We start from the raw sequence: 26,417 nt of genomic DNA, 5'->3' as shown, positions 1-26,417 counted from the left end.
CTTATGGTTTGGATTCAATGACTGTGATAAAATACATAGTCTATATAAGAGGCCCACAGATCCTCATCAGCTAGGTTCTAAGCTATATATAAACTGTGAAAGTGAAAGTCACTCAGTCCTGTCCGACTCTTTGCGACCCATGGACTATAGAGTTCATGGAATTCTCCAGGCCAGAATTCTGGAGTGATATCCTTTCCCTTCTCCATGCGATCTTCCCAACCCAGGAATCAAACCCAGGTCTCCCGCATTGCAGTCAGACTCTTTGCCAGCTGAGCCACAAGAAAGCCCACATAAATTATATGTATAATCAAATTATGGCCTATTTGCATATTAATCTTATTTTTCAAGTTAACAAATGTTCAAATGATTTAAATTATGCCAGGTTAGTTTAAGAATGCCCATTTAGTCTGTGAAATGTTAGACTCCGTTAGATTAAAGAAAAAGAAAGTGAAAGTAACCTCTTTGAAACCAGAATTCTAATTGGAAACCTTAAGATTTCAAAACAAGAATCTATGTTCTGAATTTCTGTTGCATGTGTTTAGATGGGTAACCTCCTTCAGACTTGCTTTCTTCTTTAGCCTCTTTCCCTCAGGGATTTAAAAGAAAAACTAAAACGAAATATCAGTTCACTAAAGCAGGCACCCTGCCCCAAGGTTTGGCAAAATGCACCCTGTCTTACTTGTCTTCTGAGGCATCTACAAGGAAAAAAAAATCAGTTTACTAAAGTCAGCCCCTCTGGCCAAAGTCTTTCTCACTTCCAAATAATGAATTCTAAGTGGAAAGGAAGAAAAAGTAGAATACCAGCATCTTGTTAAAAGTTTCCAAAATTTTATGAAAGCAAAAATAAAAAAATAAATTATACTGAAAGAACTGGTAAAAAAAACAACTTGCAAAGTGATCACAGTTACTACTTGAGGGCTGTGAAGTGCTCTTCTCATCAAATGATATTTCTCTGCAAATGCTCCATAAGTTGCCCAGGTGATGGCAATAACAAAAGTCTTATTCTTAAAGGTTTTATTTGCAGATATATTTTGAACAGAGTTTAGGAGGACAGAGGTAGTCCAAGTAGGAAATAAAATCTGGATTTTTCAGAAACAAGGATGAAAGGATTATTTTGCAGCACTCAATATTGCAATCTAAATGTGGATTTGATCCGAATTAACTTCTGGAATAGACCATTTCTGCCCTAATTTTTGACCAGTAGCTGAAAACAATTTTCATGAAAAGTAGAGACACTTTCAAAATTAAAATGTGGTTGATATCTAAAAGTTAAATATTAATATTTTAATTTTTGTCTACTTTTATGTGAATATGAATAAATACTTAAAGACAGGAATACCTTCCATGTTTTTATTTCAAGATTTAAATGAAAGTTTCACATTATGCTGAGAGGTCATTGGTGCAACTCTAATGGCCATTTAAGAATCATACAATCTTTCTGCTCATAGAGTGTTTAATGAATAAAGGTAGATGTAGAAAGGAGAAAAACATACACACAAAATATTAAAACTGCAGAAGTCAGACTCACACAGTGAAGGCTAGAGTTAATTGCTGAGTGTGTTAAGATACCCCTAGGCTTACCACACACTCTATATTCCCTGAGTCATATGTTGCAAGTCCCCACAAGGAAGTGATTTAGTTTGCAAGACGCCTCCTGGAGCTATTAAACCATTTAAAATGAATACAGTGATGTAACTGCATTGAGAACCAGAGACATCCTTTGGTGTTCCCCAAAGTGTGTTGTGGAAAACACTAATATGGAAATATGCTCCAGAGGAAGAAAGCATGCTGGCTCAGCTAAGTTTGGAAATCTCCACATTGCGTTCCTCTCAGAGAATCACTGTATGCATTAACACCATTCAGGTTTGGGAAATACTTCAGTAAAAAAGAGTTCGACTTTATTACCTGCATATTTACCAGACTTAGATGACACTGAAGTCGTTTAAATAAATAACGCTCACTAGCATCAAACAGAGCTACTGAAATAGGCATATCTTTGGGGAAATGCTGAGAGAAGGTCACTTTACTACTGAAATCAGTGTCAGGCAAGTTGAGTTAAAAGATACATTATGTATTCCAGTCACTGGACTGGAATATTCTTCTTTTAAAGTTTAGAAAATAAATTCTCACATTCCAGTTTCTATGTCAAGTTCTAAGAGTTCCATTGGCAGGTGGATGCTTATGTTTACATGCCTTTACAACCAAAAGAATTGTCTAGCCCTCCAGAGCAAAGGATTGGATACAGAAATTTGAAGACTGCAGAAACAAGGGACTGGCATGTTTTAAGATCTTGATTGGGTGAACTGTCCAAGTTCTAATCATTCATCATTAACATTTGCATTATTCCCTTGCAGACTCTTCCCCACACCAGAGTAATGTCTAAGGTGCAACGTTGACCCCCATAACTCATGTTCCTAGTGTCTCTCAGTGGCTCATTTTCTAGATAAAACTTTCAAAGTTTCTGGAATTTATTAAAACCACATTCTTTTTCTTAAAAAAAAAACAACAACACTCTTTCTTTTCCAATATTAAGTTGGATAAACACTACGCATTTCTCCAGATGTGTCGATTTACTGAATCCATAGACTTTTAGCTGGACCTGACTCTACAACAACCTACAGGCCTTGGAATGCACTTAATATAAAATCTTTTGGGAGTAAGCACAGCAGCCTTCTTTCTGACATTAATATATTGCCTGAAATAACAAGGTCACTTATTTCCAATGTTTGAAATGGATCGTAATGTAAAAATAACATGGAACTTTGCTGGATCTACTAGAGTTTAAGGGCTACCCTGGTGGCTTAGCAGTAAAGAATCTGCCTGCAGTGTGGCAGACTTGGAGTTGATCCCTGGGTTGGGAAGATCCCCTGGAGGAAATCGCAACACACTAAAGTTTAATTAAAAAAACAAGATAAAGTTTAACAGAGAACAGTCATGCCACTGACTTGTAGAGTGGTGTGGAGAAGAGCCCCCAAACTCGGTAACAGTTTCATTCTGTTGTACATAACTATCAGAAAGGGAGAAAATGAGGATAGTTGAGAGTGCTTTGTGACTAAAGAAAATATAATGGGCACTTCAGGAGTGAAGCACATTAATGTAATCAGTTACATAAAAAGAATTGCCTGAATGAACACTGTGGTTATTCTGAGGATGGATAGAATTGAATCCTTTCAGCATTCTATATAAGATAGAAATAGTCTGTTCACTTTGGCTGTGAGAAGAAGTACCCGAGGGAGAATACATACCTTTTATCCCTTCACTCTTCAAGAACCATTTGCCATTTGAGGGCATTGACTGACAAGTTGTCTAGTCTCTCATTTCTCCCTCCTGCACAATAATCCACCACTGGAATCTGCCTTTGTGTTTGTTCAGGTGACATCCGTTTTTGTCACTTTGGGGCTTAATAAAGTGACATAATCCACACCCTTAAACAAATGGCTGCACCATGGGTAACTGAGGAGGCGATATCATTACATATGAAGTAGAACTGTTGTTCAACATTTCCATCAGTGGCTCTGCTTCATGCAGGGTTCCAGATCTCCTGTTACAAAAAGGCTGAAGGCTTAAGTAGTTCTGATGGGTGACACCACATCATGTACACTTAATCCCTCCTTGAGCAGCCTAATTTTCTGAGAAATACATAAATGAATGAAGGCAGTGCCGATTCGGTGCATTTTCATTTCAAGACGATTATCTTTTTACTGTTTCTTATTTTGCGTCAATGTTCTGAAGCTGTTGATGAAGAGTAGCAGAGTAGAAATAAAAGGTGGAAATAAAAGTGTTGCAGTTGAGTAATGGAGTCTAGGAGCCTTATCTTTGAAAGATTATTATTCGTTATACAGTAGAACACCCGTGTTGCTAGTGCTTTTAATGTTTTTAAATGCTACCAAATGTTTCGTTGACTAACCCATTCCCAGGGGTTCCATATAACTCTTTCAGGTCACTCAGGTACTGCTTTCTAAATTACCGCGGTGGTGAATTCAATTACTACTGTACTCTTTCAGTGGCCTAAAAGAATAAATGGTCTTTCTAAAATGTTTTTCTCTTTGGAAAGGTCTAGAGTGTTAGGGCTGAATAGGACCTTAGAGATTATCTGATTCAGTGTTCCATAAACTTGTCTGATGACAAGATCCTCCAGAGAACTTGTTTTCAAAAATAAAGATTCTCAGGCTTCTTCTCTGGATACTCTGTTACAGTATATTTGACATGGGGCCCAGGAATCTACATTTTGTAATGAAGATTCCAAATAACTAAGGTGGGTTTGGGAAAAGCCAAATTAGTTCCACTTTTTAATTTTATGGATGAAGAAGCAGATACCTAGATAGATTAAATGATTCATCTAAATTATACTGTACAGAATATTTTGAAAAATTGAGATTATTTCAGGAAAAAAGTTTTGATGGGCAACTTATATGCATCTCATAGTACAGAATGTATTTTCTTATAATTTAAGCCTTCTATATTGAATAGAACAGTGCTATTTAGAAGACTGTGACAGTGATGGAAGACGCTTGACTCTGCATACGACAGTGGTACTCAAGAATTATTTTGCCCCACAAGTGACATTGGGCAATGTCTGGAGATAGACTTTGGTGTCACAGCTAAAGGAAAAGAGGTGCTGCTGGTATGTAGTGTGCAGAGACAGAGATGCTACTAAACACACTGCCACACACAAGACATCCTCCTACAGCAAAGAGTTATTTGGGCCACAATGTCAGTAGTGTCCAAGTTGGGAAACCCTGGTATTAATTGCTTCTTGAGGATTGTCTCCTTTTGAGATACTTAATAGTCCTGTCTGGGCACATTTGAGAAGTACAATACAGTTTCCAATTTTCTTCCTGAAATTAGATAGAAAGCCTTATACCAAAGTTAAGCAGGTCATTTATTGCCCCATGTCAGGCTATTCTTAGGCTGGGTGAAATTCTTTTCTTTCTTTCTTTTTTTTTTTTTTTTTTCATTTTAGGATGATGCAGTAAAATCCTTTTAGGATTCTTCCTCTTTCGTCTACTCAAATATCTAGACATGTCATTCCTAGTACACCTCAATTATGTCTGCTTTGACCTTTCTGCATTCTTTATCTAGTCACCCAAATTCTAATTCCATGGGATCAGCTAAAAGCTACAGTGTCAATGTCTGCTGAGTTTTAACAGAAATTGAGACAGTTTCGGGCATAATCTTAACCTAAAAGCTAAGTGAATAGAATACACAATTTACTTAGGGTAACTTCTTTTCTTTTCTTTTTTTTTAAAAAAAACTTTTTATTTTTACTTTATTTTACTTTATAATACTGTATTGGTTTTGTCATACATTGACATGACTCCATCATGGGTGTACATGCGATCCCAAACATGAACCCCCCCTCCCACCTCCCTCCCCACAACATCCCTCTGGGTCATCCCCGTGCACCAGCCCCAAGCATGCTGTATCCTGCATCGGACATAGACTGGTGATTCGATTCTTACATGATAGTATCATGTTTCAGTGCCATTCTCCCAAATCATCCCACCCTCTCCCTCTCCCTCTGAGTCCCAAAGTCCGCTATACACATCTGTGTCTTTTTTGCTGTCTTGCATACAGGGTCATCATTGTCAGTATGATTTTTTCCCCTAATATGTCTCAGTTTTATCTCCTCTCTGTCTCCGTTGTCAGTACTTAATTCAGATCCTCATCGTCTTTTTAGTAAACCATTGAAAGAAACACTTAACTAACTCTCAACTTTTCTGCCACTTTTGCTGTTTTCTTACCGTCTTTTTACCTAAACTATTTTGTAAAGTGCTTTTTCCTCCAGATTTTCCCCCATCTTAAAATTTTCCTGATTAAACCAATAGGTAGTTTCTCCCCATCAATAGAATGTTTCTCAATTGTGGATTACATATGGAATCTTTTTAAAGAGGAAAGAAATAATTTTATCTCAACTGGTATCTGCTTAAATTATTTGATTGTAATATCACATGTATTTATGTATAAACATAAAATCAAATTCTAATTTATGTTTAAAGTTTAACATAACTATGAAACCAAAACAAATTTTCAAATTAAAAATGAACCAAACTATTCAACAAATAAAATTCAAATTTGCAATATAGCTCAGTAAGACAGTTAATATTGTCCTGAAACTAAAACATTGCTTTCAGTGGCCTTGTGTTCGTTATTTTCAAGTGTCTGTGCTATATGGTAAGCTGTGGTGTGACTCTATTCATCTAATTCTTTATTCTGTCCCTGAAATCAGTGCATTATTTAAATATAAAACCTGCCTCTATTCTTTTCATATTAGCCCAGGACAGATAAATGTACACTAATGCAAACGAAATGCAAAACAAGGATAAACACTGGTACTAGAAATTGATAAGCTACATCAGACAATTCTCATATTATTTTCTTGTATTTATTTATATTGTATTATTATAAAGGAGCAAATCACAGAATTAAGAATTCTTGTTAAATTACAGGAAAGGCTTTGTGTTTGAGCACTGTTTCCTCAACAATGGGAAAGACTGACCTATAGAATTGAGTCCAGATGCCACAGCAAGGCATGTAAAGTCTTCAGTATCCACTGCTGTTCTTTTCTCATCCCTCCCGGCTCATCCATGGTATTTGCTGTTTTAGCACTTATTACTTAGTGTTACTGAGCTCATCAGACTGCCTTGCTCCCATACTATTTCACCTCTCTGTGCTTTTGCTTGTGGTACTTGGTCTACATTTTTTTCCTACCAGTTCTGTTTTTTATGTTTCTTAATCATCCTTCAAGATCAAGCCTAGATGTCTTTCCCTCTCAAACCATTTCTAGAACCCCAGGGTGAAATGTACCTCTCCTCTGTGGATTCAGGGTACCCAGTGACCTTCCCTAAACTGTCTCCTCCCTTGTGACAGTGCTCTGTCATCACCTCCCTCTATCAGAGCTACAATAAACAGTAGGGATGGTACCACTAGCCCAGGTCCTGTCACACCAGGAATCACTCTAGAAATACATGTATGTATAGTAAGCTGAAGTGGCCCATTTTCAACTGAAGACCCATCTCTGGTAACCAGGCTAGCTTTTGTTTCTTTGTACGTATGTTTGTTTCCAATACTCAGAATTGAATGTACTTTAAGAAAACATGGCATAGTTGAAAATGCACAGTATTTAAAATCAAAGGACTTGATTTCACATCTTGCCCTGTCATTTGTTCTTGTCTGTAAGATGGAGATAATCACCATCTCACACTCTTTTTGCAGATGTGCAAAACTTTGGCGTAATATTTGGCAAACAGGCATATATGCAATAAAATACTAGTTTCTTTCCTATGTTATTGCTTTCGTTCTTTTTATGGGCTGTAGTTATTTAAAATTGTTATTGTTACCAGTGAAGTTTCAAATTTATATACCTCCTTATTATAGTCAGATTGAGGTCCACTATTAGTTATTTTTTTCTGAATTCTGCTTCTGCTTTACTGTATAAAATAGATGGGACAATCCATCTTTCCTTTTCATCCTCGCAGGATATCTCACTCCCTTTAACTATTTATATTTATTCAGAACCTATCTTTTTTTCTTTTATTGCCACAGGCATGAGAGAACCTCTACTTTGTTCTTATTGCCTAGAAAAATCTGTCTTCTTCCTTCCCTTTGTAGTCCATTTTCATCAAAAAGCATCTACTTTGAGAAGCATTTTCTTTACCTGCATTATATTATTGAATTTTCCTTTGTTATGCTTTCATACAGTTATGAGAATCTATAGCTTCAGTTCTTTTGGTAATAGGCTTAAGGCTCTTAGATAACACAAAATTTATTGTAAAAGTAAGTCATGTGGAGTTCAGCAAGATGGAAAATTTCTCTAATCAGTAGGTCTCCAGCTCTTACATGTGTTTTATAAACAAAAATAGATCAAAGGTAGATATGAAAGCAACTGATTCTGATTTAGCTGATGCTTACAAGGAAAAACAAAAAAGGAATTAAAAGGTGGCAGTTTTTTAATTATAGAATGAAATGACTGTAACTACATAAAGCTACAAAAAGCATTCCTAATATGAAATTCTTAATAATGGATACTTACTGGTACAAGAAAATTTAGACTAGATGGAAAAAGTGTCACAGATCTGTTGATAGCCAAAGGATGAACTAAGCAGCAAAGGGATCCAACCAAGTGTCGCTAGAGACAAAGTGTTTGAGTTTCAACTTAACATTGAGAGGATAGGAATAATGAAACCAATTTGTCATAAAGCAGCAGGCATGAGTTGATGACCCACAGGAGATCCCTGTTATCACGAATTATGCTCTGGTTCCGTGCCTTCTTAAAGACTGAAAGCTCTGTATGGCGCAAGTGCTTTTGTATTGGATTAAGGCTGCACCTGTCATACTCTGATCCATTTCACCTTCTACCAACTCTCTGAACGCCATTCAGATTAAAACTGCAGTGCTTTTTGGTGAAGAGAGTCATGACTAACAGAAAAAAAAAAAAGCTATGAATGCTTGAAACATCAGAGGAAATGCATTTGGTTCTGTTTTTACCCTGTTTGTCACAGTCACGAAGAGTACCACTTTACCATCTGGTAGGAAATAAAAGAGAACCTTAGGGTCTTGTTTTCTAAGTTGGGAATAAAATAATTTGAGTTGGAAAATCTCAGTGAATAGTTAAAAGTTCACAAGTACTGACCTCAGGCCCTTTTGTATGCATGTCGCCTGCATTTGGGGTTCAGTTAATGTATGTCATTGCTAGAGACTGAGCACTGTTTGACAGCTTGCACAGAGAAGAGAAATTAACAGAAAGGACTCTTCCATGCATTTCTGCTTCTATATCTCTTGTTCAGTGTAACTATCTGTTTGAAAAATTAGAATTATTAGGGCTATTATGGTCATATACATCTGATTCCATGACTTGGGGTCTTGTTCTAAGTTGGTTTTAACTTCTTACGAGAATACCAATGTTTATTTATATTTCAGATTGACTCAAAAATGTTCTTTCTTAATTTTCGTGTCAGCTACTGGGTATGCAAAATTACATTCTTTGCTCTTGAAGATTTTCAGATTATTGGAGGAGAATATAAAGATAATTCTTTAAGATAATGACAAGACAAGCCATAGGCTGGAAGAAAATATTTGCAAAAGACATATATAAAGGACTGTAGGTTCATTGCAACATATATAGCAAATGTGCTATGCTGGTACAGGATGGTAAAGGCATGCATGTATGGAGTCAGAAATTATATGGAGACTTTATACTTTCTATTCAATTTTTTGTAAACCTAAAACTAAAGAAATTAATTTTTTTATGCTCATCACATCTTTATTGCTTGAGAAATTACAAAGGTTTTAGGAGCTCTGGTCAGGATCTATGGATGAAAACTGAAATGTATATTTTTTACTGTATCACAATAATCACACCTTAACATCACAAATTTACAGTGGAGCCAACTGTAGCCCTACCAAAACAGCGAATGAAAGAAAAGGGAAATTGGTCTCTACTTTCTAGAAAGTTTTAAAATGAAGATCAAAGGACTAAATATTCAGTTTCAAAATATCTGTTGTTAAATTTAATCCAGTTAAAGGTGAGGCTCCAACTGTTAAGTCCAAGTACTAGAAAAAATTTCAAGTGATTGCCACTACTATAAATCTATTCTTTCTTTGATTATTATTATAGCATATACTAGTTTAAAATACTTTTCCCTCAGAGTTTCTTTTTTTAATATAAATTTATTTTAATTGGAGGTTAATTACTTTACAATATTGTATTGGTTTTGCCATACATCAACATGAATCCGCGACGTGTTCCCCATCCTGAACCCCCCTCCCTCCTTCCTCCCCATACCGTCCCTCTGGGTCATCCCAGTGCACCAGCCCCAAGCATCCAGTATCATGCATCGAACCTGGACTGGCGATTCATTTCTTATATGATATTATACATGTTTCAGTGCCATTCTCCCAAATCATCCCATCCTCTCCCTCTCCCACAGAGTCCAAAAAACTGTTCTATACATCTGTGTCTCTTTTGCTGTCTCGCATACAGGGTTATCATTACCATATTTCTAAATTCCATATATATGTGTTAGTATACTCTGTTGGTGTTTTTCTTTCTGCCTTATTTCACTCTGTATAATAGGCTCCAGTTTCATCCACCTCATTAGAACTGATTCGAATGTATTCTTTTTAATGGCTGAGTAATACTCCATTGTGTATATGTACCACAGCTTTCTTATCCATTCATCTGCTGATGGGCATCTAGGTTGCTTCCGTGTCCTGGCTATTATAAACAGTGCTGCGATGAACATTGGGGTACACGTGTCTCTTTCAATTCTGGTTTCCTCGATGTGTATGCCCAGCAGTGGGATTGCTGGGTCATAAGGCAGTTCTGTTTCCAGTTTTTTAAGGAATCTCCACACTGTTCTCCATAGTGGCTGTATTAGTTTGCATTCCCACCAACAGTGTAAGAGGGTTCCCTTTCCTTCACACCCTCTCCAGCATTTATTGCTTGTAGACTTTTGGATAGCAGACATTCTGACTGGCATGAAATGATACCTCATTGTGGTTTTGATTTGCATTTCTCTAATAATGAGTGATGTTGAGCATCTTTTCATGTGTTTGTTAGCCATCTGTATGTCTTCTTTGGAGAAATGTCTGTTTAGTTATTTGGCCCATTTTTTGATTGGGTCGTTTATTTTTCTGGAATTGAGCTGCAGGAGTTGCTTGTATATTTTTGAGATTAGTTGTTTGTCAGTTGCTTCATTTGCTATTATTTTCTCCCATTCAGAAGGTTGTCTTTTCACCTTGCTTATAGTTTTCTTTGTTGTGCAGAAGCTTTTAAGTTTAATTAGGTCCTATTCATTTATTTTTGCTTTCATTTCCAGTATTCTGGGAGGTGGATCATAGAGGATCCTGCTGTGATTTATGTTGGAGAGTGTTTTGCCTATGTTCTCCTCTAGGAGTTTTATAGTTTCTGGTCTTATGTTTAGATCTTTAATTCATTTTGAGTTTATTTTTGTGTATGGTATTAGAAAGTGTTTTAGTTTCATTCTTTTACAAGTGGTTGACCAGTTTTCCCAGCACCACTTGTTAAAGAGATTGTCTTTAATCCATTGTATATTCTTGCCTCCTTTGTCAAAGATAACGTGTCCATAGGTGTGTGGATTTATCTCTGGGCTTTCTGTTTTGTTCCATTGATCTATATTTCTGTCTTTGTGCCAGTACCATACTGTCTTGATGACTGTGGCTTTGTAGTAGAGCCTGAAGTCTGGCAAGCTGATTCCTCCAGTTCCATTCTTCTTTCTCAAGATTGTTTTGGCTATTTGAGGGTTTTTGTATTTCCATACAAATTGTGAAATAATTTGTTCTAGCTCTGTGAGAAATACTGTTGGTAGCTTGATAGGGATTGCATTGAATCTATAGACTGTTTTGGGTAAGTATGCTCATCTTCACTATATTGATTCAGTTTGTTTTTTAAAATGATTAAACCAATGCATCATGCCAGATGGTATGAAAGAAGGGTTGTAAGACGTGTAGAAGCCCAGAGAAGAGGGGCTTATTCAGCCTAGAGGGGTTTCAAGAAGACTTCATAGAAGCGATGGCTTTTAGACCAGGATTTAAAGGTAAATAGAAGTTGCCCTGTAGGAAAGTGCAAGGCAAGAATTACAGGTAGAGGTGAAGAAATGAGGAGGAGGTTTAGAAGAGAGGAAAGGAGCAAGAAAAAAATGAGATATGACATACTTGTGAATGCCTTGTAATTCTGACTGAAACTAGAGTTTTACTATAGAAATAGGCAGGTCATTGGACTAGTGTGGCATGTTGGAAATCTAAGCCATTTTATCAGCTAGACATTTTTGTCTCAGTTTGCCATTGAAGAAATTAAGGCAAAAAGAACTATATGAACTGCTCAAGTTCATATGGCTGGTCAGTGTCAGAGCTAAGACTCAGATCCAGACATCATGATATCAAAACTCAGCTCCCTGAACACACTGCAGGAGATAGTGTGGGTAAAACCTTCAAACTGGGAAGAACTAAATGTAGGTCAGATGTCATTGTCCATTTTTTGTTTTTGCAGGTTTCTTCGGAAGGAAATAAACCGGCAGCTTCAATCAACTTCAATTCCGTCCTACCTTCATGATGTTTCCCTTGGTCAGAAATGCACTAAGTAGTGTCAGGATCCGAAGGATTCAACAAATTAGACAGAGTCACTCAAAACACTCACCAGATTTTCATGACAAATACGGTGATATCCTACTAGTCACTGGAACCTCTTTCTGTCTTGTTACATGGGTATTTCTAGTCACACAGATTGGCATACAGTGGGGCCGTTCCCCTGTTGGCAGAGTCACCCCACAAGAGTGGAATGAAGAGTAGCCATCACAGTTACTGTAAAACAGAATTGTTTCAAGGTCAACTTGTTCTTTAAGCACTCTGCTGCTCATTAAAATATAGCATAATTGAAGAAATAAAATGCATGTGAAACTGTTGAAAAGTCATTGAAAATAGTCATTATTGTGCGTGAATGCGAGGCAGTAGTGGTATATATAGATTCCAGGGCATCATGAAGAATAAATATTTGAAAGTGGAATTAATTAAACATGTACTTTTCTGGTTTAATAATTTACATATCCTTCAGCAGATATACATACATAGGTACTTTACAAAGGGGCTTCCCAGGTGGCACTAGTGGTAAAGAATCTCCCTGCCAAATCCAGGAGCTGCAGGAGACTTGGGTTTCATCCCTGAATCTGGAAGATCCCTGGAGGGAGAAATAGCAACCCACTCCCATATTCTTGCTGGAAGAATATCATGGACAGAGAAGCCTGCTGGGCTACAGTCCACAGGGTCGGAAAAGAGTAGGATGTAAATGAGCATCTGAGCACACACATACACTTTACAAATTTAATTGTCTGGCAAATCCTATTAAATCTTACTTTAAAACAATTCATAATTGACCATTTTTCCTTCCCTGATCTGAACAAACATACTTTCATTGGGATTATTATAAAAACTTCCTAGCCTGTCTCCTTTTCTTTACACTTGATGACCCCCAAGCCTGCCCTGCCCCCCCCCCCCCCCAACCCAGTCACACACTGTTTTAAGGACAACAGCAAGAATTATCATTTTAAAACATTAGTCTAGTTGGGCTTCTGTGGTGGCTCAGACAGTAAAGACTCTGTCTGCAATTCAGGAGACCTGGGTTCAATCCCCGGGTCAAGAATATCTGGGGGAGGGCATAGCAACCCACTCCAATATTCTTGCCTGGAGAATCCCCATGGATGGAGGAGCCTGGCAGGCTGCAGTCCATGGGGCCACAAAGAGTCGGACATGACTGAGTGACAAATCAGAACACAGTGATATTACTCCTTTCTTCAAAACCCTGCAGCTCCCCCCTTCCCTCCAGAGTGCCCAGAACCCTTCGATGCTGCACTGCTCAGTTTCACTTCTGCATCAAGACGTCTACATTTGCTCTTGTCTCTTCCTGGAACACATTTCCTCCAGACCCTGTATGACTCACTCCATCACACATTTTCTTGATTTTGTTTGCATACTGTCTTTTCAGAGAAGGTCTCTGACTACACTTTTGAAAATTGCAAACCCTGCTTAGACCAGGCTTTGTTTATGTCTGTCTACTTGCTTTATTTTTCTCTATAGGATTTTCATCATCTGACACATAGGATGTATTTTATTATTAATTGTCTGTTTATCAGTTCAGATCAGTTCAGTTGCTCAGTCGTGTCCGACTCTTTGCAATTCCATGAATTGCAGCACGCCAGGCCTCCCTGTCCATCACCAACTACTGGAGTTCACTCAGACTCCCGTCCATCGAGTCAGTGATGCCATCCAGCCATCTATCATCCTCTGTCATAATCTTCTCCTCCTGCCCCCAATCCCTCCCAGCATCAGAGTCTTTTCCAATGAGTCAACTCTTCGCATGAGGTGGCCAGAGTACTGGAGTTTCAGCTTCAGCATCATTGCCTTCAAAGAAATCCCAGGGCTGATCTCCTTCAGAATGGACTGATTGGATCTCCTTGCAGTCCAAAGGACTCTCAAGAATCGTCTCCAACACCACAGTTCAAAAGCATCAATTCTTTGGTGCTCAGCTTTCTTCACAGTCCAACTCTCACATCCATACATGACCACTGGAAAAACCATAGCCTTGAGTAGATGGACCTTTGTTGGCAAAGTAATATCTCTGCTTTTGAATATGCTAGTCATAAATGTAACTAAATACTAGTGTGTTTGTTTGTTCCCTTGGTGTCTCTAATTTTCTTGAAGAGATCTCTAGTCTTTCCCATTCTGTTGTTTCCCTCTATTTCTTTGCATTGATCACTGAGGAAGGCTTTCTTATCTCTCCTTGCTATTCTTTGGAACTGTGCATTCAGATGCTTATATCTTTCCTTTTCTCCTTTGCTTTTTGCTTCTCTTCTTTTCACAGCTATTTGTAAGGCCTCCTCAGACAGCCATTTTGCTTTTTTGCATTTCTTTTCCATGGGGATGGTCTTGATCCCTGTCTCCTGCACAGTGTCACGAACCTCCATCCATAGTTCATTAGGCACTCTATCTATCAGATCTAGGCCCTTAAAACTATTTCTCACTTCCACTGTATAGTCATAAGGTATTTGATTCAGGTTGTACCTGAATGGTCTAGTGGTTTTCCCTACTTCCTTCAATTTAAGTCTGAATTTGGCAATAAGGAGTTCATGATCTGAGCCACAGTCAGCTCCTGGTCTTGTTTTTTCTTAGCTTCTCCATCTTTGGCTGCAAAGAATATAATCAATCTGATTTCGGTGTTGACCATCTGGTGATGTCCATGTGTAGAGTCTTCTCTTGTGTTGTTGTCTGTGTATAAAACTCCATAAAAGCATAGGTTAGGAACTTGTTTTTTTTTTCATAACTTTAACCCTACAACAGGGCCTGATAAATTAGGTCTTCAGTAATTACTGGTTGAATTAATGACTGATTTGAGATAATTCAAAGTCCTTCTTAGTCTGAAAATAATGCATTTGTTTACCACTGTGGGTTTGCAGTGATTACTGGAGATTTTATTAGTATCTGTTGCTACTTTACAAAGTACTTTAAAATTTAGTGATTTGAAACGACTAACATTTTTTATCTCACAGTTGCTGTGGGTCAAGAATCTGGGTATGACCTAGCTGGATATCCCAGGTCCAGGATCCTAGACTTCTTCAAAGTATCAGACAAGGCTGCTATTATTTTAAGACACAACTGAGGGAGGATCCATATCCAAATTCACTCATATGGCTGTTGACTGGTCTGAGGGCCTGACTGGACTGTGGCTGGACACATCAGTTTCTTGTCATGTTGGTCTCCATAGAGCTTACAATGTAACAGAATAAGAGAGGGTGTCCAGGACAGAAGCTTCAGTCTTTTTGTAACCTAATCTTCAAGTAACATTCCATCACCTGCACCATATTTTGTTTATTAGAAGTGAAACACTAAATCAAGGCCATGCAGAAGGGGAGGGAAATTTACAAGGGCATGATTGCCTCAAGGCAAGCATCACTGAAACTATCTTATGAGAGACTTCCTACCTCTTACTAGAGTGACTAGACCACCTCCTACTCCTGGATGATCAACTCCAAGGTAAGTGTACTGTTCCTCAAGCTCAAATACATATTAGTATCATTATTCTCTGGATAAAGGACACATTCTTCCCCATTATTACTATTTGAGGGTTTTCTAGAATCTTTCCGAGGTGTGTTGCTTATAGATCTTTAAGGAATGCCCATTTTCAGTTTTGTTAGTATTACTAAGTTAATGTAAACTAATGTAACCCCAAAGTGGTTAGTTTACATTCTAAGCAATGATACATACAACTTCTTGTTTCGCATCCAAACTCACTCTTAGAGTTTTCATACATTTTAATATTTTCTACTTTGATGAGCATGAAATCATAGCTCATACTTTATGTTTTCCTGATAATTGATGAGGTCAAACATCTTGTGTTAGCTTTTTGTGTTTGGGATTTTTTTGTGTATATAAACTTTCTATATGTTCCTTTTTGCCATTTTTCTATCATTTACCTTAATCGTATGTAGAAAGTTTTGTATAGTCTTCACACTATTAATGATTATATCAGGATTGAATCAGAGAGACAGAAGCAGTGTGAATAGTATAGACTCTAGAGCTAGAAGAGAAATTTTTACAAGGCTGTTGTCTTTGGTACTCAACAAGTTCTCAGTAAAGGAGGAAAGCTAAACATCAATTAAGGGAGTGCTGGGGCCAACAGGAATTGAGAAGGATGCACTGGAACCATGGTTATAAACTGGAAACTGTGCCTCTTTCTTACTGTCTCTTAATTGAAATGAGAAGGATGCCTTATGGGAGAAGCTAGAGCCCTTCACAGTGGAACTGCACATTACCTGGCCCAGGACTCAAAGAGCTGGAGAAAAACAGGCAGGTGTTTAAGCAGTTACAGGCCCAGGTGCTGTTTCTTATCAATCAAGCCAGAAGATCAGTAACAGCATACGCAAGCTGCCACAGTGCAGGGCCACTTCAGTTCAGTCGCTCAGTCGTGTCCGACTCTGCAACCCCATGAACCACAGCACACCAGGCCTCCCTGTCCATCACCAACTCCCAGGGTCCACCCAAACTCATATCCATTGAGTCGGTAATGCCATCCAACCATCTCATCCTCTGTCGACCAGTTTCCTACTACCCTCAATCTTTCCCAGATCAGGGTCTTTTCAAATGTGTCAGCTCTTTGCAGCAGGTGGCCAAAGTATTGGAGTTTTAGCTTCAACATCAGTGCCTCCAGTGAATACTCAGGACTTGTTTCCTTTAGGATGGACTGGTTGGATCTCCTTGCAGTCCAAGGGACTCTCAAGAGTTCTCCAAAACCACAGTTGAAAAGCATCAATTCTTTGGCGCTCAGCTTTCTTTATAGTCCAACTCTCACATCCATACATGACCACTGGAAAAACCATAGCCTTGACTAGATGGAACTTTGTTGGCAAAGTGATGTTTCTGCTTTTTAATATACTATCTAGGTTGGTCATAACTTTCCTTCCAAGGAGTAAGCGTCTTTTAATTTCATGGCTGAAATCACTATCTGCAGTGATTGTGGAGCCCCCCCAAATAAAGTCATCTACTGTTTCCACTGTTTCCCCATCAATTTCCCATGAAGTGATGGGACTGGATGCCATGATCTTCATTTTCTGAATGTTGAGCTTTAAGCCAACTTTTTCACTCTCCTCTTAAACTTTCATCAAGAGGCTCTTTAGTTCTTCACTTTCTGCCATAAGGGTGGTGTCATCTGCATATCTGAGGTTATTGATATTTCTCCCAGCAATCTTGATTCCAGCTTGTGCTTCCTCCAGCCCAGCATTTCTCATGATGTACTCTACATATAACTTAAATAAACAGGGTGACAATATACAGCCTTGATGTACTCCTTTTCCTATTTGGAACCAGTCTGTTGTTCCATGTCCAGTTCTAACTGTTACTTCCTGACCCGCATACAGGTTTCTCAAGAGGCAGGTCAGGTGGTCTGGTATTCCCATCTCTTTCAGAATTTTCCACAGTTGATTGTGATCCACACAGTCAAAGGCTTTGGCCTAGTCAATAAAGCAGAAATAGATGTTTTTCTGGAACTCTTGCTTTTCCATGATCCAGCAGATGTTGGCAGTTTGATCTCTGGTTCCTCTGCCTTTTCTGAAACCAGCTTAAACATCTGAAGTTCACGGTTCATGTATTGCTAGAGCCTGGTTTGGAGAATTTTGAGCATTACTTTACTAGTGTGTGAGATGAGTGCAATTGTGCTGTAGTCTGAGCATTCTTTGGCATTGCCTTTCTTTTGTATTGGGATGAAAACTGACTTTTTCCATTTCTGTGGCCACTGCTGAGTTTTCCAAATTTGCTGGCATATTGAGTGCAGCACTTTGACAGCATCATCTTTCAGAATTTGAAATAACTCAACTGGAATTCCATCACCTCCACTAGCTTTGTTTGCAGTGATGCTTTCTAAGACCCACTTGACATTCCAGGATGTCTGGCTCTAGGTGAGTGATCACACCATCTTGATTATCTTTGTCATGAAAATCTTTTTTGTACAGTTCTTCTGTGTATTCTTGCCACCTCTTTTTAATATCTTCTGCTTCTGTTAGGTCCATACCATTTCTGTCCTTTATCGAGCCCATCTTTGCATGAAATGTTCCCTTGGTATCTCTGATTTTCTTGAAGAGATCTCTAGTCTTTCCCATTCTGTTGTTTTCTTCTATTTCTTTGCATTGATCGCTGAGGAAGGCTTTTTTATCTCTCCTTGCTATTCTTTGGAACTCTGCATTCAGATGCTTATATCTTTCCTTTTCTCCTCTTCTTTTCGTTTCTCTTCTTTTCACAACTATTTGTAAGGCCTCCTCAGACAGCCATTTTGCTCAGCCACTGCTGAGTTTTCCAAATTTGCTGGCATATTGAGTGCAGCACTTTTACAGCAGCATCATTCAGGATTTGCTCTACACCCATCTTCCAAGTGTAAAATGGATGCTGGTTCACATCTACTAACCCTATCTCATGCATCTCTCTCTCTTGTAGCCAGTCCTAACCTGAAACCATAGACGGGAGGGAATTCTGGAAAAAGTTCAATCCTAGCTAAGTTGACATTTAAAAAGCTATGATAATGCACCACTTGTCAACTTGCCATTCATGGCAGTACTTGTATTTCAAATAAAGACAGTAGCAAAAATAAGCTTTCACCTAACACAATACAACTGTCTCTCTTAAAACTAATACACTAATCCTATCCTCAAAAGAGGACACCACAAAGACCCTTTATCTGTGGCAGGGTGGCACCCTCAACTTCCAGTTTAGTGGAACCATTGCTGTGATCTCTACTGGAAACTTAGACTTCTAGACCAGCAAAACTCTACAGTTACAGGGACAGGAAACAAGTGCTTCTCTAGTGTAATGCTAGGGGTGATTGTGGAAAAGCAACTCTAATCTCCACCTCTTGATTTCCAGGCCTGTGAATCTCAACTGTGGGAAATAGCACCGTATATTTGTTGGTTATTTAAAGCAAGTCCAGCATCTTGGGAGACATTACTTCAGCTGGCAAGATAGTGTGGCCCAGTTGTTTCAGTCACTGACACTTCAAAAGTGTCCCATTACCATTTCATAAGTGATGGGAAACGTGGTAATATTACTGACTCCCAGAAGCATAAACCCATTACTATACTACATTTGCTGTAAAGTAAGCTTCTTGGTCAGAACCAGTGCTGTGTTACATACCATGATACTAAGTAAGACACTTTGTAAGTTAATGGATGATGGTATTCACAGAAAAGTCACAGGGAGAAGAGGTAAACTTACATTGTTAGTAAGTGTGTATTCAAATGAGAACAAAATGTTGCCTGTTTCATGATGAAGATGTCTAATGAAATCAACCTAGCACTGATAGCTAGCTGACTCCTTCCTTTCCTCTAAGGAATTAGTGTCCAGTAAAGGTGCAGTGTGGGTCTATTCATTTGATAGATCAGGCACTCAGCAGTTACTATAGCCAGACTAACCTTGATGAGTGCAAGTCCACGTTGTTGAGCACAGACAGTCTCCCTACCTGCTGTGATGACCACTTTGTCTCTGAGCCACTGTGAAAGCACAGGGTGGCTGAGTGTGATAGCCACAAGAAGGGATCATCTTGTCCACCTGAGCATTAAGACAGATAAACTTCTGATAAGCATTTTTTTGGTGAGCATTTATACGGGACCTGAATATCTTCCTAGTCTGTGCTCATTTGGAGAAATCTGTTACATAATCCATTCCCAGACTTGTCACCAATTTTCCAATAGTGTTGCTTCTAATTCCCTGACCAGCTTACCAAACCATTAGGTGGTATCCATGACCAGGTGTACACTTGTACCTCCAGCTAAGCAACAGCTCTGTGTACTAGTTCATGTACTACCTACCAAGAAGATTTCCCTTCTTCAGGGACAATTAGTAATTAAACTATATTGCTGAAGCTGTCTGGTTTCAGGTAGGGCCAACATATTTTGTAGAACCAGATCTGAATTCTTTCTTCCTCAATCAAATGGCTTATGAACCTATAAATCCTAGATTTTGAAGTGACATGAGACTTTCCCAAACCTACGATGTGTAAACAGTGGAACCTGGAGTCAAACTTTAGAATATGTTATTTTACTTCCAAGTTACACTGTCTCTCAGTGTTTCTTAAAGTGTATGGCTTGGACATTCCAGAGAAGGACTCAAGCTGGAGCTAGAGAAGATAGGGAGTTATCAGATTGTTGTGAAAACCATGGGGGTGAAAAACATTATCAAGAGAGTATATCAACAAGGTGGAGGAGGAAATGGCAACACACTCCAGTATCCAGTATTCTTGCTTGGAGAATTCCATGGACAGAGGAGCCTCGTGGACTACAGTCCATAGGGTCACAAAGAATCAGACACGACTGAGTGTCCGAAACGTATCAACACAAACACACACACATATCAACAAGGAAGCAGGTATAAGGAATACATGAGGTATGCAATGGATACTATATTTTAAAATGGCAATTACTTTATGTTCACCTTGAATATTTTCTAATTTGAAATGAGAATGAAAGCCTATCTCTTTAGGCTTATGTATGCATATATAAGTATGGGCACGCATAAATGGGAATGTGTACGTGTGGGGATGTGGAGTGTGCATATTTAGTTATACAGACAGAGACACATCTATATCGATATATACACATGCATACATATTTTTAAAATTTATTTTAAAGAATGTCTGTCCACATAAATGGACTTCTCTGGTGGCTCAGATGTTAAAGCGTCTGCCTACAATGCAGGAATTCAGTTCAGTTCAGTTCAGTCGCTCAGTCATGTCCGACTCTTTGCGACCCCATGAATCACAGCACGCCAGGTGTCCCTGTCCATCACCAACTCCAGGAGTTCACTAAGACTCGCATCCATTGAGTCAGTGATGCCATCCAGCCATCTCATCCTCTGTCGTCCCCTTCTCCTCCTGCCCCCAATCCCTCCTAGCATCAGGGTCTTTTCCAATGAGTCAACTCTTCGCATGAGGTGGCCAAACTATTGCAGTTTCAGCTTTAGCATCAGTCCTTCCAGTGAACACCCAGGGCTGATCTCCTTTAAATGGATTGGTTGGATCTCCTTGCAGTCCAAGGGACTCTCAAGAGTCTTCTCCAACACCACAGTTCAAAAGCATCAATTCTTCGGCACTCAGCCTTCTTCACAGTCCAACTCTCACATCCATACATGACTACTGGAAAAACCATAGCCTTGACTAGACGAACTTTAGTCAACAGGAGATCTGGGTTCAATCCCTAGGTCGGGAAGATCCCCTGGAAAAGGAAATGGCAACCCACTCCAGTGTTCCTGCCTGGAAAATCCCATGGATGGAGGAGCCTGGTAGGCTTACCATTCATAGGATTGCAAAGAGTTGGACACAATTAAGTAACTTCACTTTCACTTTCATACATATAAATAAGCTTTGCTGCTGCTGCTGCTAAGTCACTTCAGTCATGTCCAACTCCGCATGACCCCATAGATGGCAGCCCACCAGGCTCCCCCGTCCCTGGGATTCTCCAGGCAAGAACACTGGAGTGGGCTGCCATTTTCTTTTCCAATGCATGAAAATGAAAAGTGAAAGTGAAGTCGCTCAGTCGTATTAAAATTTGTGACCACTGGTCTCATACAAGAAATTGAAATATTGAATTTTTTGCTATTTCTGTCTTTTCCCACTGGATTATTATAATCTGATCAGACATAAAACATCAAATTCAGGCTGTTTTATTATTCACATGTCCTAAAACTAACTTTTGAAGACATTTATAAAATTTTCAGCCACAATGTATTTTTTTATAGTATCACATACACTTCTTGGAAGATTAATTTATATTATTAAAATGTTGCTGTTTTTGTTCAGTCGCTAGGTCATGTCCAACTCTTTGAGACCCCATGGACTGAAGCACTCCAGGCTTCCCTGACCTTCACTATCTTCCAGAGTTTGCTCAAACTCACGTCCATTGAATCGGTGAGGCCATCCAACCATCTCATCCTCTGCTGCTTTCTTCTCCTATTGCCTTCCATCTTTCCTGCATCAGGGTCTTTTCCAATGAGTCAGCTCTTCACATCAGGTGGCCAAAGTATTGGAGCTTCAGCTTCAACATCAGGGCTCCCAATGAACATTCAGGGTTGATTTCCTTTAGGATTGACTGGTTTGATCTTTGCTGTACAAGGGACTCTTGGAGTTCTCTCCAGCACCACAATTCAAAAACATCAATTCTTTGGCACTCAGCCTTCTTTATGGTCCACCTCGCACATCCATACATGACTACTGGAAAACCATAGTTTGACTGTATGGACTTTCATCAGCAAAGTGATATCTCTGCTTTTTAATAGGTTTGTCATAGCTTTTCTTCCATGGAGCAAGCATCTTTTAATTTCATGGCTGCAGTCAGCATACACAGTGATTTTGGAACCCAGCAAAATAAAATCAGCCACTGTTATCATTTTTTCCCCATCTATTTGCATGAAGTGATGGAACTGAATGCCATGACCTTAGTTTTTTTAATGCTGAGTTTTAAATCAGCTTTTTCACTCTCCTCTTTGATGGCTCAGGTGGTAAAGAATCTGCCTGCAACACGGTAGACCTGGGTCTGATCCCTGGTGTGGGAAGATCTCCTGGAGAAAGGAATGGCTGCCCACGCCAGTATTCTTGCCTGGAGAATTCATGGACAGAGGATACTGACAAGCTACAGTCCATGGGGTTGCAAAGAGTCAGACACAACTGAGTGACTAATATTTTCACTTTCACACTCATAAAATGCTCTTTAGTTCATCTCTGCTTTCTGCCATTAGAGTGGTATCATCTGTATATCTGAGGGTTTTGATATTTCTCCTGACAATCTTCATTCCAGTCTGATTCATTCAGCCTGGTGCTTCACATGATGTACTCTACATAGAAGTTGAATAAGCAGGGTGAAAATATACAACCTTAACAAACTCCTTTCCCAATATTGAACCAGTCTGTTGTTCCATGTCTGTTCTAACTGTTGCTTCTTCACCTGCATACAGGTTTCTCTGGAGGCAGGTAAGGTGGACTGCTACTACCATCTCTTTAAGAATTTCCCAGAGTTTGTTGTGATCCACACAGTTAAAGGCTTTAGTTTAGCCAATGAAAGAGAAGTTAATCTTTTTCTGGAATTCCTTTGCTTTTCTTATGATCCAACAGATGTTGGCAATTTGTTCTCTGCCTGTTCTAAATCCAACTTGTACATCTGGAAGTTCTTGGTTCACCTACTGTTGAAACCTAACTTGAATTTTGAGCATTATCTTGCTAGCATGTAAAATGAGCACAGTTGTTAAGGTAGATTGAACATTCTTGGTGGCTCAGCTGTTAAAGAATCTGTCTGCAATGCAGGAGACCCTAGTTTGAACCCTAGGTGGGGAAAATCCCCTGGATAAGGGATATACTACCCCCTCCAGTATTGTTAGGCTTCCCTGGTAGCTCAAATGATAAGAAATCTGCCTGCAATACAGGAGACATGGGTTCAATTCCTGGATGGGGAAGATCTCCTGGAGAAGGGATATACTACCCACTCCAGTATTCCTGCATGGAGAATTCCATGGACAGAAGATCTTGGCAGGCTACAGTCCATGGGGTTGCAGAGTCAGACATGACTGAGTGACTTTCACTTTCACTTGCACATTCTTTGGCATTGCCTTTCTTTGAGATTGGAATGAAAACTGACTTTTTCCAGTATTGTGGCCACTGCTGAGTTTTCCAAATTTGCTGGCATGAGTGCAACACTTTAACAGCATCATCTTTTGTGATTTGAAATAGCTGAGCTGGAATTCCATCACTTCCATTAGCTTTGTTCATAATAATGCTTCCTAAGGCCCACTTGATTTCACACTCCAGAATGGCTGGCTTTAGGTGAATGCCCACACCATTGTGGTTATCTGGGTCATTAAGACCTTTTTGTATAGTTCTATGTATTGTTGCACTTCTTGATCTCTTCTGCTTCTGTTAGATCCTTGCTATTTCTGTCTAGTCTTTTCCACTCTGTTATTTTGCTCTATGTCTTTGCAGTATTCACCAAAGAAGGCTTTCTTATCTCTTCTTACTTATCTCCCAAATGCTGCATTCAGTTGGGTATATCTTTCCCTTTCTCCTTTGCCTTTCACTTCTTTTTCTCAGTTATTTGTAAGGCCTCATCAGACAACCATTTTTGCCTTCTTGCATTTCTTTTTCTTTGTGATAATTTTGGTCACTGCCTCTTTTAGAATGTTATGGAGCTCTGTCCATAGTTCTTCAGGCACTCTGTCTATCAGATCTAATCCCCTGAATCTATTTGTCATCTCCACTGTATGATCGTAAGTGATCGATATAGATCATACCTGAATGGCCTAGTGGTTTTTGCTACTTTCTTCAGTTTAAGTCTGAATTTTACAACAAGGAGCTCATGATCTGAGCCACAGTCAGCTCCAGGTCTTGTTTTTTGCTGACTGTATGGAGCTTTTCCATTTTCGGCTGCAAAGATAATAAGCAATCTGATTTCAGTATTGACCATCTGATGATGTCCATGTGCAGAGTCAGCTCTCGTGTTGTTGGAAGTGCAGGTTTGCTATGACCAGGGTGTTCTCTTGGCAAAACTCTGTTAACCCTTACTCTGCTTCATTTTATAATCCAAGCCAACTTGCCTGTTACTCCAGGTATGTGACAACATCTTTAGTATAATTGTTCTCCAGTTTATGAGTTTCCCATCTGGCAACTCTATGATAGCGCTTCAGGCTCTATGGTAGGGCTAATGGCGCCCTCCTCCCAAAGGACTTATGCCAGCACACCGACCTCCTAGGACTGCTGTTGCCAGTTCTCCTGTGCTGTGGCAGGCCACTGCTGACCCACGCCTCCACAGGAGACCTTCAAACACTTACAGGCAAGTCTGGCTCAGTCTTTTGTGGGAGTTACTGCTCCTTTCCCCTGGGTCTTGGTGCGTATGAGGTTTTGTTTGTGTCCTCCAAGAGTCTCTGGTGGGTATGGGGTTTGATTTTAACGTCCTTTTAATGTGATTCCTACTGTCTCATTGTTGTCTTTGGACATGGGATATCTTTTTTTGGTGGGTTGCAACATCTTCCTATTGATGACTGTTCAGCAGCTAGTTGCAATTTTTGTGTTCTCACAGGAGAATATGAGCACACATTCTTCTACTCCACCATCTTGTAAATATTATTATGAGGAAAATATTACTTGGAAATTACTGAATATATTTGCTTGCTGCCATCAAAGGAGGAGAACTTCATTCTGACACATTCTCTCTTTATTTTGAAAAACTGGGCTAGTAAGACTATACTTTGATACTGGGCTCAAGTATGAATAATAAGCTAGAATAATTAAAGCTTTCTATTTCTACATGCTCTTATAGTTGTTGAAGCATTGAATATTTTTCTTATTTGAAATTTATAGAATACATAAGCTTGTCATGTATCCTATTGAATAAATGTATATCCGTGATTAGCCATGGGTTGGTTAAGTTTGGATGTCATCCAAAATTGAAGATAGAGATAGAACCCACATCTCTCGGCCTTTGGTCTACTATCCCGTTAGAATTTCACATGTTTCTAAGAAAAGACAACCCTGATCTCATCCCTTGAGATGATGGTAAATTGATAAATAACTGGAGTGGCTGCATGCCAGCTATTGGGAAAATTGGTAAGTTAGAGTCAGGCTAGAGAACAGGACTGAAAGGGTGGTGTGTGTGTGTGTGTGTGATCAGTCTAATTTATGTGCACGCACCCACTTTAATGTGATCTGAATATGAGGTCCAGCATTTACTAATTAATAGAAATGACAGAAGCTATCCAAAAAGTATAAACAATAAGTAAAGAGATATCTCTGTGCTAAAATTTTCACTCACATCATTAATTGATGTAACAGATGCAGTGTGTGCCATCTTCAAAGATGTGACGTAAGAAAAAATGAAGTGGAGATGACAAGCTAGTTCTTAACAGCCATTGTTAAAACAGATTTCAGTAGAAAATTCCCCCTTTTAAGGGAAATTTCTGCTAAATTTAGAATTGTTTAAGTATCATGTTAGTTCCTCATTTGTTACAAGCATAGAAAATAGCATAGATGTTCGACCTACATCATAAAATCTTTCACGTTTTGCAATAACAGCAGTTGCTTTCCTTAGTGGGGGGGGGGGAGGGTACATTAATTTGAGCAGTTATCTGTAATTTGCCAATAACCTTTTACATTACAAAAAAAAAAAATCTGCAACTTCATTTTCTTCTCCTATCTGGAAACCATAGAAACCAATGCGAAATTACAGCTAAGAAGTTCGTCACTGGGCTATCTCAAGCTGATCTCCATGGAAACATTTCACATTTTCTTGAAATGAAAGATATTCCAATCAGACACAACCATAACTGATGGGTGTCTGACAAATATACCACTACCAACAAAAAGTACACAGATATTTTTATTAGATAATACA

At 39.0% G+C, this 26,417-nt stretch overlaps 1 protein-coding gene across 1 annotated transcript in view; it reads left to right on the top strand.

Moving 5' to 3' along the window:
* The window catches only part of LOC101121518 (cytochrome c oxidase subunit 7B2, mitochondrial), a 143,800-nt gene extending 131,373 nt beyond the window's left edge, over positions 1-12,427 (top strand). The window contains exon 3 of the mRNA XM_004009806.6: positions 12,011-12,427. Within this exon, the coding sequence (XP_004009855.2) occupies positions 12,070-12,309 (240 nt within the window). The 5' untranslated portion in view covers positions 12,011-12,069 and the 3' untranslated portion in view covers positions 12,310-12,427. The remainder of the gene's footprint in view (positions 1-12,010) is intronic.
* Positions 12,428-26,417: the final 13,990 nt, after the last annotated feature.

This window comes from Ovis aries, chromosome 6, assembly GCF_016772045.2.
Source record: "Ovis aries strain OAR_USU_Benz2616 breed Rambouillet chromosome 6, ARS-UI_Ramb_v3.0, whole genome shotgun sequence".
Taxonomy (NCBI): Eukaryota; Metazoa; Chordata; class Mammalia; order Artiodactyla; family Bovidae; genus Ovis; species Ovis aries.
Note: the sequence above shows the minus strand (reverse complement) of the source record. Positions and strands in the feature narration are given on the sequence as shown.